This window comes from Oncorhynchus clarkii, chromosome 17 (assembly GCF_045791955.1).
Source record: "Oncorhynchus clarkii lewisi isolate Uvic-CL-2024 chromosome 17, UVic_Ocla_1.0, whole genome shotgun sequence".
NCBI lineage: Eukaryota > Metazoa > Chordata > Actinopteri > Salmoniformes > Salmonidae > Oncorhynchus > Oncorhynchus clarkii.
In genome coordinates, this window is record NC_092163.1 from 35,132,272 (window position 1) to 35,148,859 (window position 16,588).

General features: G+C 42.2%; 1 protein-coding gene across 3 annotated transcripts in view; it reads right to left on the minus strand.

Moving 5' to 3' along the window:
• Positions 1–2,330: 2,330 nt before the first annotated feature.
• Positions 2,331–16,588, minus strand: part of LOC139370737 (thioredoxin reductase 1, cytoplasmic-like) — a 29,147-nt gene continuing 14,889 nt past the window's right edge. The window contains exons 9-16 of one of the 3 annotated variants that reach the window (XM_071110402.1): positions 14,999–15,224; positions 14,386–14,478; positions 14,041–14,117; positions 6,744–6,900; positions 6,268–6,375; positions 4,629–4,724; positions 4,130–4,264; positions 2,331–3,580 (exon numbers count right to left, since the gene is read on the minus strand). In XM_071110402.1, coding sequence (XP_070966503.1) covers positions 3,518–3,580; positions 4,130–4,264; positions 4,629–4,724; positions 6,268–6,375; positions 6,744–6,900; positions 14,041–14,117; positions 14,386–14,478; positions 14,999–15,224 — 955 coding nt within the window. In that variant the 3' untranslated portion in view covers positions 2,331–3,517. The remainder of the gene's footprint in view (positions 3,581–4,129; positions 4,265–4,628; positions 4,725–6,267; positions 6,376–6,743; positions 6,901–14,040; positions 14,118–14,385; positions 14,479–14,998; positions 15,225–16,588) is intronic. The other 2 variants (XM_071110403.1, XM_071110404.1) reach the window with 2 other exon arrangements.

The window sequence follows — 16,588 nt, forward strand, 5'->3', positions numbered from 1 at the left end:
CAGTGAGTCAATGATGCAAGAGTCAGTTACAGCTCAAGGAAGTTTGAAAAACACAGTTGTAAATACAGCAAACTACATTACCTGTTCAGGTTGCAATCCAAGCTACTTAACTTAATTACATTCAATGGAAATATGTGAACTACCACTGATTGATGAAAATAATAACAATGGCACGTAAAACCAGAATACCTTCTATTAGACAAGGACATTTCAACAAAATACTCCTTCATTACAACATATGGTGTTGTTAGGGCATGTTGATAAGGAGGGCCAGCCATAACTGTGGTCATGGTTTGCAGTGGGACAGGACTAACATGTCTCGTCATTGATAGCATATCGCGAATCAACACAGGAACTGCCAGCCTTGGGTCCTGTAACAAAAGTACACTGTGGCTTTGGGGCTTTGCATATTTGCAATCCTTGACACAACTTCCTCAGTGAGACAACTGTATGGAGAACAAGCCTCGTTCTTGAAACAATGTTAGTCAAAACAGCAGTATTTTCCCTACCTGGGTCTGTATTCATAACGTGTCTCAGAGTAGGAGTGCTTATATAGGATCAGCCTTTTAGCTCATAAATTTACATGGACAGGGGGGCCTGGACTCATTTCCACAAAGACCGAGTAGGAGTGCTGATCTAGGGTCAGTTTGGCCTTTTAGAGCATCATGAATAAATTGTACGGACAGATCCTATATCAGCACTACTACCCTGAGACACTTTGTAGATACATAACCGGAAGAGAGTCTACTTCCCACTTTATTCAACCTCTGGATTGTTCGTTGTCACACATTTCTAATAACTTGTCATATGCCTTGAATTACTCAGGTATCACCCTGAACACACTCAGGGAAAAGGTTGACTAACAGAGGGCTAGAGCTCCGGACATTGGTGGGAAAAAGTACCCAATTGTCATACTTGAGTAAAAGTAAAGAGATACCTTAATAGAAAATGACTCAAGTAAAAGTGAGCCACCCAGGTAAATACTATGAGTAAAAGGATAAAAGGATTTGGTTTTAAATGCTCTTAAGTATAAATCATTTAAAATTCCTTATATTAAGCAAACCAGACGGCACAATTAGTTTTTTTCATTTACAGATAGCCAAGTGCACACTCCAACACTCACACATCATTTACAAACAAGTGTTTAGTGAGTCCGCAATATCAGAAGCAGTAGGGATGACCAGATGTTATCTTGATAAGTGTGTGAATTGGACCATTTTCCTGTCCTGCTAAACATTCAAAATGTAAAAAAAAAAAAAAAGAAAGAGTACTTTTGGGTGTCAGGGAAAATGTATGGAGTAAAAAATATTTTATTTTCTTTAGGAATGTTTTGAAATAAAAGTTGTCCAAAATATATAAACTAGTAAAGTACAGATAGCCCAAAAAACTACTTATGTTTACAAATCTCTCATCTGAATGACAGATTAATTTAATCATATTGCTGGTAGATTGAGTTTCAATTAAAACTGTAGGACTAAAGTAGATTAAAATTCACAAAGGCCAGTTGTCATGGCAGCGTGTGCAGGTGACAACGTTCATACAGCTAAGCGTAGGACGGAACCACTAAACCAAACAAGCGCGTCACACCAGTCTAGGTTATTTTGATCATAACCGCCACTTGGCTGGCTGAATAGACCCATAGAAATAAAAATACACAAAATGAAAAGGAAACACCCCATTTTAAAATGTTTCAAAACGTCCCTTTTTGGATGTTGGGTGGCCACTTCAACAGACTGGCTTGATCCACTGTACCGATGAATGAAGATAATTAAAATAATCCAATAATGATCATCACTATTAAACAGCACGCCCACGTGTATGGAAAGAGGGATCTCAGCAAACAATGTGAAATCGAGTCGTTTTTTCCTTAAATCCTCCCTCAGTTATAATTAAACTTTAGAAACTTACAGGTTCAATAATATAGGTTGAAGAACAAATTGCCAACATATCTTTCCCTTTACCAATACACTTGTACTAATAATAATGTTTGATATGCAAGTAATGTCCCAGCTCCAATGTCAGTCACACTTGGCAAGATGACACAAGCGGATCACGGTGTAGGCTACACTGCTGGCCCTTTCCAGTAAGAAGGAAACGACACCACAGACTGAAGACTATACACCCGACTACGTATCTTTGCAGGTTGCTAAGGAAACCTAATCACCCCACGTCCTTCAGTACTTTCCTGTAAACCTGGCATTCTTGCATGCACAAGATTACGCCAACCACTAACCCTACGTAGGCAACCACACGGAACAGATCGCTTCATGATAGAAGCAAAAAAATAATAATCTATTTCACTTTGAGACAGCAAACGAACAGCCAAGATGGTAGCTTGCATGTTGACATAACTTTTATTTGTCTACAAAAGATAATCTACAAAGGTGATACCAGTGAAGCAGTCATTTTATACAATTTGACCGGTGTCACTGCTCAACAACAGGACAGTATTTTAAGAGTAAATAAATTCCTCTACCAGATTGGCTACATCTTAAATACACAAATAACGCAGAGGCAAACGAAACAGCAAACTGATACAAATAAGCATTTGTTTAATGCTCCACTGTAAACTTGAGATGTATTTATTTTTAACATTCAGTACAATTCGAGTTTGATGTATTCATTCCTGGGAAGTCCTAACAGAAAGTGTTTCCTGAAGCAGCAGAGCTTTGAATGTCGGAGGCTTTCTCTTGACTTCCGTCACCTTTTTGGGTAACACTTTGGTAAAAATTGGAACTGGGAGGCATCTTTAATCTAAGGCTAACGACCTTGATGTGGAGAAAGGTCGATACCATGAGAAAAGCAGATTAAAAACAAACATATACTTTGCCCCCCCCACATTAATTAACCTCAATGATTTTTTCTTCTTCATACGATATTTGAAGGTACACTTCTGCCAAGAATGTTGATGGCTTGACAGAAGAGACGTGATGACAAAAGTAACAATATCTTACGTGAGTGTATGCATGCGTGTGTAAAATGTGTTTAAGTTGGGGAGTTGGACGAAGGGTTCGGTTCACCCCATGTGCCTTTGGACAAAGAGGGACATCGGTCCTAGCCCACCGCAGCGACTGGGTTAAGGGCCAGGACGTCAAACAGCACTCACACATCCCTAGAGGGGTGGTGCACCTCTGAGCAAGACACACAAGTGGCACCTTGTAAAAGCAGCAGAGTAACCCCGCTGTCTAGTAGGCTATCCCATAGATCGTAACTCACCTCATCTCATCATCTCACCTTGTATGTCCACGCTACAGGCCACCTCAGTGCATCTTTTAGCTCAACCTTTCAGACAGTGAGACATCCACCTCTAATCCCAAAATGAGTGGTTTTATTCATTCAGAACCCGTTACCCTGGTTTCTAATCACCTCATTGTTTTTTCCTGAGAAGAGATTGGTCTTGGATGTAGAATTTGAGTGGCGGCCAGGTTGGCACAGAGATACAAGGTGAGAGGGAGGGTGAGATGGAGATATCTAAGATGAAGAACGGGACAGCCTGCTAAACGAGCAGGGTTTAACCTCAGCAGCCCGCCTGGGTGATGTCACCGCCCGAGCTCTTGGTCACCTCCATGGTGGTGAAGATCTGGAAGAGAAGAAGCAGAACGACCGTTGATCTCTGTGGTGTGGTGCTGCGGCTCGTTCACAAATGTAAAAACAACTGGGCAAAAGCAACCGATTAAAGCTACAACCATAGAGATAGATACACTTGCGACAAAATACTGTGATAACATTAGCCTTGAACGTAATGGCAATAGTAACCTGTGGCACTAACTGTCAGCTGTTGCAGTAGTTAGTTTTCCAGTCTTTAGTTAACAATTAAATTCTTGATTTGATAGGTTCTAAGGTCGAATAACCTGGTTGTGGCTCACTGCCAGATCGACTCAGGCAAATCAGAAAACGCTCTGCAAGTTACTTTTTTGCACCGTGGAGGGACTTGCATGTTATACATTCACATGTTTTTTTATGTCTATCAAAAGCAGTCATAGAAGTGATTCATGGGAAAGATGGAGATGGATAGAGGGCGCACATCCTATGTCTACACCCGATCCAAGGAGGAAAGAAAACGGGGGCGAAAAAGGGGGAGCAAGTCGAATGAAAACGCGGCCTGCAGCTGGTGTGCGATCAGTCTTACCTCAGCGCAGGTGGGGTGGATGCCGATGGTGTTGTCCAGCTGCTCTTTAGTCAGTCCGCACTTCATGGCCGCGCCATAGCCCTGCGTCACCTCGCCAGCGTTGGGCCCCAGGTAGTGGAACCCGATCACACGGTCCTGCAGAGAGAGTGATGTTACTGATAGATCAAGTGCACAGGTAATCTACTAGTTTGTTATGTTAGCCAGACCCTGCATATCGGAACTTGCATTCTTCTTCAATATGGCTATTGAATTCGATATGCGTGTCCACTTATTCTAGAACAGCTTTCAGAAACATAGAGTCAAAAGTGACAGTGTTCACATAGCGTCTTGACCAGAGACAAGGGTGGAAGATTTTTGTTCCTCCAACAAAATCATTTTTCGGGTTTCCTGGAAGTTTTCAATGTGAGAATTTTTTAACTCTACACAGCAAAAGTGACAATTGCAGTGTCCATGAATCAAACAGGTAGTCAGGTGAGTTAGGAGAGGGGAGGGTTCCTACATTGTCCAGTTTATTGCAGATGATCTTGGAGTAGCACTTGTTGTTGTCCCTGTTGGGGACAGTGAACTCCAGAGGCCAGAAAAGACTGTGGTACACCTACACAGTTAAGGACACACACGTACAGAAAGGGCAGAATAACTTGCATTAAAAGTGTCATGCATGTATGTTTCTAGAGTGTGGTGTTATAACTAGGGCCCTGTGTTCTGTGCAAGCGTGTGACATGTTTATTTTATTGAACCATTATTTTAAAAAAAATTAAATTCAGCAAACTGTCACCTTTTCTTTTTATGCCAGATGGTCCAGCACCATCCTCAGACAATACATTTCATTTTATGGGCAATTCTCATGTCTGGATAAGGCTTAAAATACAGGATCAAATACTGCTAGGTCACATGATTGCACAAAACACAGGGCCCCATTTATAACAGTATTACCGGTATTGAACTTGACCTTTGTTTTTTTTTGTCATTCTAACAGCATGTTACAGTACGGTGTCAGCAGTGGGATCCATTTCAACACAAAATGTAAAATTCTTTTTTGCAGAAACACTAACACTACAACATTAAACTGTGATACGTTATCCACATAATTCATATATATATATATATATATATACACACAAATATATGATAGTATTATACAGTCAGTGGACATTTTATAAGGTACACCCATCTAGTACTGGTCGGACTATTGCTTCCAGAACAGGAATTTCAGGGCATGGAAATGTTGCTCAATTGGTATCAAGGGACCTGTGCCAGGAAAACATTCCCCACAACATGACACCACAGCCACCAGCCTATACATTTGACGCCAGGCAGGATGGGGCTACGGACTCATGCTGCTTATGCCAAATCGTGACTCAGCCATTAGCATGACGGAACCAGGATTCATCGGACCAGGTAAAGTTGGTCCACCTCTCAATTGTCCAGTGTTGGTGAAAGCATGACCACTGGAGCCGCTTCTTGTTTTTAGCTGACAGCGGTGGAACCCGGTGTGGGTGTCTGCCGCCAATAGACAAGGATCGACGGATCAAGGATCGTGACAAGGATCGACGGAGTTGTGTGGTCCGAGATTCCGTTCTGCAAGCCATTACTTGCCTCTTTGTGGCCCGCCCGTTAGCTTGCACGATTCTTGCCGTTCTCCTTCGACCTCTTATCAATGTGTTGTTTTCGCCCACAGGACTGCTGCTGACTGGATGTTGTGGTTTTGTTTGTCACGCTCCTGTGCGTGAGAAGCCCAGGACACGTCAGTTTCTGAGATACTGTAACCGGTGCGCGTGACAACTCTCAACCATGCTCAAAGTCGCTTAGGTCACTAGTTTTGCCCATTCTAACATTCAATCGAACAGTAACTGAATGAGTCACTCTGTAGGAGCGAACCATTTGTGAACGGTGGTGTACCTAATAAACTGACCACTGAGTGTATACGATCGGTATCACCGTTTAATAGCTGGCGAGTCAATATCCACATTTAAATTGGTATGCTACAATGCATATTGGAGATTGGAGCAGAGCCTAAATGTCAGTTGATTTTGGTCTGTAACATTCAGTGCAAGGAAGTGTGTGATGTGGCTGTGGTACCACTAGGCTGGAAGTGGGTTCTGTGTCTGTGTGAGTCTGTGTGTTGCGTCAGCAGCTACCTCCAAGTTGTCTTGGCCGTACAGCTCAATAGCTTTCTCCTCAGAATGCCCACAGGCGCCATACTCCAGAGGGGTGAACACAGTGGTGGGAACGTTTACGTAGTCACACTGCACACAACAACATTCAACCACAGTTAATAATAAACAAGACATGACAATTTACAGTCTTTACCAGGTGGAGTCACATTGGAGGTTCACCAGACAGAATATACTACAGTATGACGATAGAAGCTAGGGAACATTTTTACATGGTTTCTCCTCGTTTTTACATTTTAGGTGGAGAGCAAAGGCCCCACCATATAACATCAACGAGGGCCAACATTTAAGATTTGAACTTGAAAGCAACAAAAGCCAATCTTATTAAAAGCAGAGGGACAACAGAGAGAAGAGTTACACTGACAAACTGCCACTGTCTATCAATAGAAAAGCATGTTAACTCCCAGGGGGTGAATCGAGGCCCGCTGTCCAATAATTACCTTGAGCGAGGCTCCCGCGTACAGCCGGCGTGCCAGCAGCTTTCCGGCCTGGATGGCCACGGGTGTCAGCTCCCACTTGCCCTCCAGGATGTCTCCGATGGCGTAGATGTGCGGCACGTTGGTCTGTTCCTCGTCGTTCACCGGAACCTTACCGTTCCTGGGGGAGGAAGAGTGGAAGCTTAGCTAGGGTAAAATGACTGGCGACTCCCATTTGACTATTATAGATCCCCACGGAGCCACAAGTTGCAGATCCCTGGTGAAGGCTTATTACACATACATGTATAAGAACAGTTTGCAGAACACATACGCACCAATCTATTTGACCTTTATTATCCAGTGGACGGATTGAAAAATGTTTAGGGAATCATAGGAACTCATTGGAGAACAGAGTAAAGTGAAAGGTCCAACAAGTACAGAATTTGGTCAATAAATCCCACTTGACAATTAAGTGGAATACAAACAAAGTAAATATTTTATCATTCCCAACGTGCATTCTACATTAAGCGAAGACTAGTCGGTGAAAATGTTCGCAAATGAAAGAATCAGATCTTGCGACAGACATTCTCAGTGTGATGTGAAAGAATTATGTAATGTGACCATAGGATGTTGACAAAAGAGTGGTTGTGTGTTTCCCGGTTGAGAAATATCTATGTAAAGAACACCACGGTTCCGTGATTGAGGGTAAACCAATAAGAGGGTGTTTGGGTCACACTTTTTAATGGTGCATTATTTAAGTAAAGAAAATACCATATACAGTGCATTCGGAAAGAATTCAGACCTTGACTTTCTCCACATTATGTTACGTTACAGCCTTATTCTAAAATTGATTAAATTTACCCCCCCCCCCTCCCCAATCTACACACAATACCCCATAATGACAAAGCAAAAATAAGTTTAGAAATGTGTGCAACTGTATAAAAAATAAAATATCACATTTAGATAACTATTCAGACCCTTTACTCAGTACTTTGTTGAAGCACCTTTGGCAGCGATTACAGCCTTGCGTATTCTTGGATATGAGTTTACAAGCTTGGCACACCTAAACTCAGCAAAAAAAAAGAGAAACGTCCTCACATGGTCAACGGTGTTAATTTTCAGCAAACTTAAAGTATTTAAATATTTGCATGAACAGAACAAGAACAAGTTCCACTGACATGTGACTAACAGAAATGGAATAATGTGTCCCTGAACAAAAGGGGGGGGGGGGGGTCAAAATCAAAAGTCACAGTATCTGGTGTGGCCACCAGCTGCATTAAGTACTGCAGTGCATCTCCTCGTGGACTGCACCAGATTTTCCAGTTCTTTTTGTGAGATGTTACCCCACTCTTCCACCAAAGCACCTGCAAGTTCCCGGACATCTCTGGGGGGGGCCTAGCCCTCACCCTCCGATCCAATAGGTCCGAGACGTGCTAATAAGATAATTTTGTTCTCCAGGTTCATAACCCAATTTAATTGTAATTACTCAGGTCTGCTATATCAGGATTTGTAAGATACTGATAGAAATGAAAACAGACAGAGGCCTAGTCTACCAAAGTTAAATGTTTATTCACGGGAACGTTCTAAAGTCAAGAATACAAAACAATTCATTTTATACTGACTTCTCACGCCCACACATTCACACAGCCATACGCGCACACACACACGCGCGCGCGCACACGGCACCAAGCTCAGACAGTCTGTTTAAAATACCATAAAGACATTGTTTTACCCTAATTCTGACTAGGACTACACATTTATTGATTATGATTTTATACATTCTAATCAATTCCATACAATTGTGTTTCAGGGCGGAATATTCTAATCATTCAATTAACCAGTTGGATATAGGGGGCGCTATTTTAATTTTTGGATGAAAAACATTCCCGTTTTAAACAAGATATTTTGTCACGAAAAGATGCTCGACTATGCATATAATTGACAGCTTTGGAAAGAAAACACTGACGTTTCCAAAACTGCAAAGATATTGTATGTGAGTGCAACAGAACTGATGTTACAGGCGAAACCCAGATAAAACTCCAATCAGGAAGTGCCACATTTTTTGAAACCGCCTCATGCCAATGACTCCTTATATATTATTGGCCATTTTTCCAATCACTTCTTATGAGAAAACAATTGCCTTGACGGATATATTATCGAATATATATGTTAAAAACACTTTGAGGATGGATCCTAAACAACGTTTGCAGTGTTTCTGTCGATATTATGGAGCAAATGTTGAAAAAAGTTTGGCGTTATAGTTGAAAGTATTTTTAGGTCAATTTCTCAGCCAAAACTGATGACCAAACGTGAGCTTTTTCGCCTACAAAAAAATTATTTTTGGATAAAAGGAACATTTGCTATCTAACTGGGAGTCTCCTGAGTGAAAGCATCTGAAGTCCTGCTGCCAGCAGAGCCTAGCATAGCATTATGCCATGCTAAACTTACACAAATGCTTGTCTAGCGTTGGCTGTAACGCATATTTTGAAAATCTGAGATCACAGTGTTGTTAACAAAAGGCTAAGTTCGTATTTGAATATATTTATTTCATTTGTGATTTTCATGAATAGGAAAAGTTGCGTTATGCTAATGCGTTTGAGGCTATGATTACGCTCCTGGATACGGGTTTGCTAGCCGCAAGAAGTTATTAACAGACAATTCTCACCTATCACGTGCTCAATGGGATTGAGATCTGGGCTCTGTGCTGGCAGAACACTGACATTCCTGTCTTGCAGGAAATCACGCACAGAACAAGCAGTATGGCTGGTGGCATTGTCATGCTGGAGGGTCATGTCAGGATGTTTATGTTTATGGTTAATTGAACAAGCATGGGAAACAGTGTTTAAACCCTTTACAGTGAAGATATTTGGATTTTTACAAATTATCGTTGAAAGACAGGGTCCTGAAAAAGGGAAGTTTCTTTTTTTGCTGAGTTTATATTTGAGGAGTTTCTCTCATTCTTCTCTGCAGATCCTCTCCAGCTCTGTCAGGTTGAAAGAGATGTCAGATCGGGATCAAGTCCAGCCTCTGGCTGGGCCCCTCAAGGACATTCAGAGACTTGTCCCGAAGCCACTCTTGGGTTGTCTTAGCTGTGTGCTTAGGGTCGTTTTCCTGTTGGAAGGTGAACCTTCACCCCAGTCTGAGGTCCTGAGTGGTCTGGAGCAGGTTCTCTTCAAGGATCTCTGTACTTTGCTCCGTTCATCTTTCCCTCGATCCTGACTAGTCTCCCAGCCCCTGCAGCATATTAACTGCCAGATAGCTGCAACAAGATGTTGACATGCTCACACCAACATCTTGTGGCATCTGACCATGCTGAGTGAACGGCAAGAACGTGCTCGTGAATCAATGGTCAACAAACTGCTCTCTCCTTGAGTGACAGCGAGCAAGGCATTTTGGGAAGCGGCATGCAGGAGGAGAGGAAAACTACTCAAGAAGCAAAACGGAGTAAACTATAAAAACGGACATTACACATGCCTGAGTTGCATATCACATTTAACAAACAAAAATATCGTCATAGAAGTAAAAACACCAACTGGCCAATGCATCATTAGCGGTATAGTCAAATAGGGCATAGCGCCCAGCCCTAGGTTGTGGCCATGAAGAATGGTACTGACTGTCTGGGTGGGGCTAAGATCTTGCCATCACAAAAACGGAGACAAAGTATTCAACAACGATGAGGATGATTCATCATCAACGACAGTCATGTAGCACAAATGAGACTCAGCCTGCATATACACTGAACAAAAATGTATAAAAATGCAACAATTTCAAAGATATTACTGAGTTACAGTTCAAATGAAGACGTCAGTCAATTTAAATAAAAGCATTAGGCCCTAATCTATGGATTTCACATGACTGGGAATACAGAGATGCATCGGTTGGTCACAGACACAGTACCTTAAAAAAAGTAGGGAGGTGGATCAGAAAACCATCCACGATCTATATTTCCCTTATGCTGCGTGACGCATCTCCTTCACATAGAGTTGATCAAGCTGCTAGTTGTGGCTTTTGGAATGTTGTCCCAGTCCTTTTCATTGGCTATGCGAAGTTGCTGGATATTGGAGGGAACTGGAACACACGGTCGTACACGTCGATCCAGAGCAAGCATGCTCAATGGGTGACATTTCTGGTTAGTATGCAGGCCATGGAAGAACTTGGACATTTCCAGCTTCCAGGAATTGTGTACAGATCCTTGTGACATGGGGCCGTGCATTATCATGCAGAAACATGGGATGATTGCGGCAGATGAAATGGCACGACAATTGGCCTCAGGATCATGTCACAGATGTCGTCACAGTATTTAAATTGCCATTGATAAAATGCTATTTTGTTTGTTGTCCATAGCTTGTGCCTGACCATACCATAACACCACTTCCACCATGGGGTACTCTGTTCACAATCTTGACGTCAGCAAACGTCTCGCCCACACGCCACCGTCTGCCCAGTACAGGGATTCATCCGCGAAGAGCACACTTCTTCAGCGTGCCAGTAGCTATCGAAGGTGAGCATTTGCCCACTGAAGTCGATTAAGACGACGAACTGCAGTCAGGTCAAGGCCCTGGTGAGGTCGACGAGCATGCAGATGAGCTTCCCTGAGACGGTTTGACAGTTTGTACAATTTAAAAGTTTCTGCACAAACCTACAGTTTCATCAGCTGTCCGGGTAGCTTGTCCCAGGCGATCCTGCAGCTGAAGAAGTCGGATGTCGAGTTCCTGGGCTGGCATGGTTACACATTGTCTGCGGTTGTGAGGCTTGTTGGACTTGCTGTTAAATTCTCTAAAAACAACAGAGGCTGCTTATGGTTGAGAAATTAACATTCAATTCCTGCAGTCAGCCAAGTCATGCCAATTGCACGCTCCTTCAACTTGAGGTGGCATTGTGTTGTGTGACAAAACGGCCTTTTAATGGTCTTTTATTGTCCCCAGCAAAAGGTGCACCTGTGTAATTGATCATGCTGTTGAATTAGCTTCTTGATATGCCACACCCGTCATGTGGACGGATTATCTTGGCAAAGGACAAATGCTCAGTAACAGCTATGTAAAAATACACATGTAAACTACTTGTCTGGTTGACACCAAACTCAAAGTCCACCTGACATGGGTCGCTTTAGCCAGCCTGGTAAGCTACACTCATGTAGTGCAACCGAGAGGCCGAACCTGGTGCACCTTAAGCTGTGTGTCAGTCAGCCCCATGATGTTAAAGAGATTCTCCGTTACGTTTGTATATTTTTTTTGCCAGTAGTTCTGAAAGGAGCACTCACAAGCCAAAAGTGGTCACCGAAATCTGTGTGCTACGTCACATATGTGCATCACGTCATTGCTCTCTCTCGCTCTGCTGTGTGTGCGCATCTGTCTAGTTTTCACTCAAATGGTGAGGTGCTGAACCTCATTGGCTGGAACATGAATTGCTAGGGGGCTGGCCCACGTGGGGGAACATGTAAGGAAAATGGCACTGCACAGCTTCCAGTAAACAGTCAATTTCAAACTACGGATTTCGTAGCTAATTGAGGTAAAACAGTCATTCTTCTCATAGATTATGCATGTATGAACTACACATTCATGTCCTTAAATGCTGCTAGGGACCAGGTCATATGACTGAGGCATATGACTGACTAAGGCACACTCACCCCTAAGCCTGGCTCATGCGCTTGCTTAATCCCGTTGGCCGAGAGAGCACTCTGTAGGGCTGACCCATTCATAACCGAACTGCATGTTAGAAACCCCATGAAAACACTTCTTCCTCAATCAATCCGGTTAACAATATTTTAAAGAAGCTTGAGATTTTTTTAGATACCGTTACGTCCCAATGTAACAGCACAAAAAAGCACGAACACAAAAACTCTTATCCCCACAAAACCCCTCCTGTTCAGTTCTCACACACACACATCTGGTGAGGCAATAGTGCTGAATCACCATGACTGTAGAGAGCCTTAAAGGTACAGGCGTGTGCACACACACCCTTGTCTGCGTCTCATTGGTGACAGTCGCGAGGGTGCATGAATGAAATGAGAGAATAGAAGAAAATAAAAGGAAAGTTAACGTAAGGATTTTTTTTTACTTAAACTTGTTTTTTTGCCTAAAATGACATACCCAAATCTAACTGCCTGTAGCTCAGCCCCCGAAGCATATGCATATTCTTGGTACCATTTGAAAGGAAACACTGAAGTTTGTGGAAATGTGAAAGGAATGTAGGAGAATATAACAATAGATCTGGTAGAAGAAAATACAAAGACAAAAAACAACCAGTTCTTTTCTACCACCATCTTTGAAATGCAACAGGAAGGTCCCTACATCTAGCCATCACTCTGGTTGTAATTGCGATGGTGTCCACAAGATGGCAGTGTATGTGCAAAGTTTCAGACGGATAACTTGAAGTATGAGCAAACTACATGATATTTAGTGTGACGTCACCCAGGTACATTTGGGCAAATCGTGAAGGAAACATTTACATTCAAATTAAATTTGTCTGCAAGAATATCGTCAAATCTGTATACTTGGGCTTTGATTTAGCTTTTCCAGTATTAGTAGCCATATTATAAGTTCAACATTTGCAAAACACCCTGTTTTCATAACTCTCCATACTCTTAAATATTTGTCCAAAAGGAAAGGCTTGACGTCGCACAAGGTTAGCAGCAACATTTTGCGACAGATACTGGGTTTCCGCATACTCCCGCTCATTAGCTATCTAGCTAGCTTTGTTTGACCACGATTGGTGCTTATTTTCCAAAGTTAAAGTCAATCATGTGAAGACCGCCCGCGTCATCGGCGTGCCATGAAGGTGTTGCTCTCTGAACAAATTTGGTGTCCTATAGGATATACTACACTCCTAATAATAAAGTGAAGTCTGGTTACGTTCTAGGATCTCTGAGGAATACATCGAAATGTGATTTGACTGGTTGAAACAACGTTTAGGGTTAGATTTTCACCGATTCCTTTCTTCGCAAATTTAATGAATGGAAATACAATATTCATGCTTATATGGACATTTGTAGGAAATGAAAAATACATTTTCTCTAACAAAACGACACTTGATGTTATCTCTGGGACCCTACGGATGATACATTCTGAAATCTTGATCTGATTTAAGTACACATTTCACCTTCAGAGGTGAATTGATCAAACCTAACATGGTGAAAAAAGTGTTTTGTTGTTGGGAGCTCAACTAATAGCATGGCATTTTTTTTCTTCAGTAATAGCTACTGTAAATTGGACAGTGCAATTATGTTAACATGAATTTAAACTTTCTGCGATCGTGACACACGACGCTGAATGATTTACAACTGTTCTGTCTGAAGGGACACCTATCCCTAAGTTAAACTTACTTGGGGTTGACTTTGACTCCGGCTTGATCCAGGCCGATCTTGCCTGTACAAGCGTCACGCCCCACGGCTATCAACACCTGAGGGAGGACAAGGAAGTCACCGGGTTAAAAGGACCATTCACCCAAAAAATAAAGCCCGTCATCCCTACAGAGCAAGAATGACTCAATTTTGCTGGACAAAACATCTTATAGTGAAGGCTCAAAGACTGACAATCATGCAGAGTTTGATAATGCCTAATGCAATATGTTAAAGTACTTTGTTCGCAGATTTAAGTTACAGTATTGGTTTCATTTCACAGATTTACTTTGGCTATTGGGGGTTAAGGGGACTTTAATGCGTACGTACAGTGTTGTATTCTCCCTCGATGGTCTCGTCACTCTCCGTGCTCTTGGCTGTCACCTTCAGCCTCCCAGGAGTGCCTGCCTCCAGCTCCTCCACCTGACATATAAAATGCATTGTATGGGGGAAAAAAATGTGTATCTAGCTACAAAATTCTCTATAATACTATAATTGCCAAGGCCGGGTGAACTGAAGGCATTTTTCACTCTGAAAGATCATGGTTTTTAATTTAGTTCACCTTCAAAGACTAACATCCATGAACTTTAGACTTAATCTGATGACAGGACTCTTCCGATAAATAGTGAAATATTACACAACTTCCCTGATGACAGAACAATTTAGCCCAGGCATTTCCGAACCATAAAAAGGCCATAAAGAAAGCCCTGAAAAGCGGAGTAAAGATACAAAGGGTGTAGTAGTAGTACCTGAGTTCACATACTATTGAAATCATTTCAAATACTAGCTGTGCATGATTAAGCTTAACTGTTGCAATCGGAACCAATAGAAAAGTCCCATGAGTGCAAATTTGACCCAGGCTAAGGCAACATTCATAGTATTTGAAAGACTTCAAACACTATTTGAACCCAGGTCTAGTAGTAGATAACTCACATTGGCTCACCTTAACTGGGACGTACTTCCGGAGGAACTTGACACCATGCTCTTCCATGTGTTCCCCGGCGCGGTTGGCCATGTCCTGGTCGAAGCCCCTCAGCAAGATGGAGCGTACCATGACCGTCACGTCCAGGCCCAGGCCCGCAAGGAAACCCCCGCACTCCAGTGCCACGTAGGATGCCCCGATCACCAGGGTCTTGCCGGGGCAGTGGGGGAGCGAGAACAGGTCATCGCTGCAGCATAGACACCCACAGACAGGGGAAGATCAGCCATAGTAGGGTGCACTTCCGTTAAACCCATAATGCACTAAAAATGTATAAAAACGCCACAATTCACCCAGTCTTTCTGCGATTAGTATGTGAAATACCTGGAATGTCAGATTCATTCACTAGACCAGTGATCACCAACCAGTCAATCGTGATCGCCTGGTTGATCTTCTAGGCATTCCTAGTCGATTGTTGGAATTTCTACAGAAATGTTTGGCAATAAAGCCTTGTGCTCCCATTTGTTTAAAATTTGTCCCACGCAGTTTGTGGTAGGTTCACTTGATTCAGCTGCCCTCCATGCCAGGTAAGCAAATTGTTCCCATTTAGAACCATTTCATTTGTCTCAAGGTATAAAACCTGGCTGACCCGGAGGGCTAAATCAAGTGCACCTATTGCTGGCCAAATCGGATTAGGATAGCTCAAAATCACTGTGCCTGCAGCTTCTACGGCAAAGTTTGATACTAAGTGAGATGTTAGAACTTTTAAAACTATGACCAGAGAGAGAGACTGTCAAGGAAGGCAGAAAAGAGCTGCTGTTTTTATGAGTGATTTTGTGTTTTAAAAAGTTAATAAAACACTGTACAAACCATAAAACGTGCAACTCCCGATTTACATTCTCCCAACCAACCAACCAACCAGCACTGCAGCTGCAATGAATATGTAGCCAATCGATAGGCTTGCATTTTTATTTTTAGGGGCTCGTTGTTTCCGTTTTAATATCAAGGAATATTTAACTTTCTCTGGCCATAGAAACATGAATTTGTGCAGGATGTAGAAATAATACAGGTGGAAGACTGACCACTCTGATCAGTCTCACCGGAGGAAGGGAGAGAGCAGGAACTACGAGAGGCGGACCCTCCGCTGCCATATCCTTCCATTCGTTGAGACTAACAATCAGAAAAATCCAGTAACTTTTTTTTTTAAAGAATGCTCAGCTTACAACTGATCTATTTAGCTCAAGTTTTGAAATATAATATGGTCTGAGAAGAACAATATGGCCAATATGACGTGATAATATATTAGGCCGACTGCACAAACCTCACTCTTACAGAGCAGTTTATATTAGTTTAATGTTGCATAGGCTTATGAGTCATGCTTAAAAATATATATACATATTTTTTTTTAATCTGAGTGGTAGACCTCAGCTTGGATTTTGACTCCGAAAGTGACCTTGAATCAGAAAAGGTTGGTGACCACTGCATTAGACACAATAACTTACTTTAACCGTTAAACTCCCAAACTATAAACAAACGAAAAGTCAGGCTAAAGTCAGGCTGGTTATGTAGTCTGAAATGGGTCTGGGTGTAAACTTTGATGCCAGTAGACAAGAA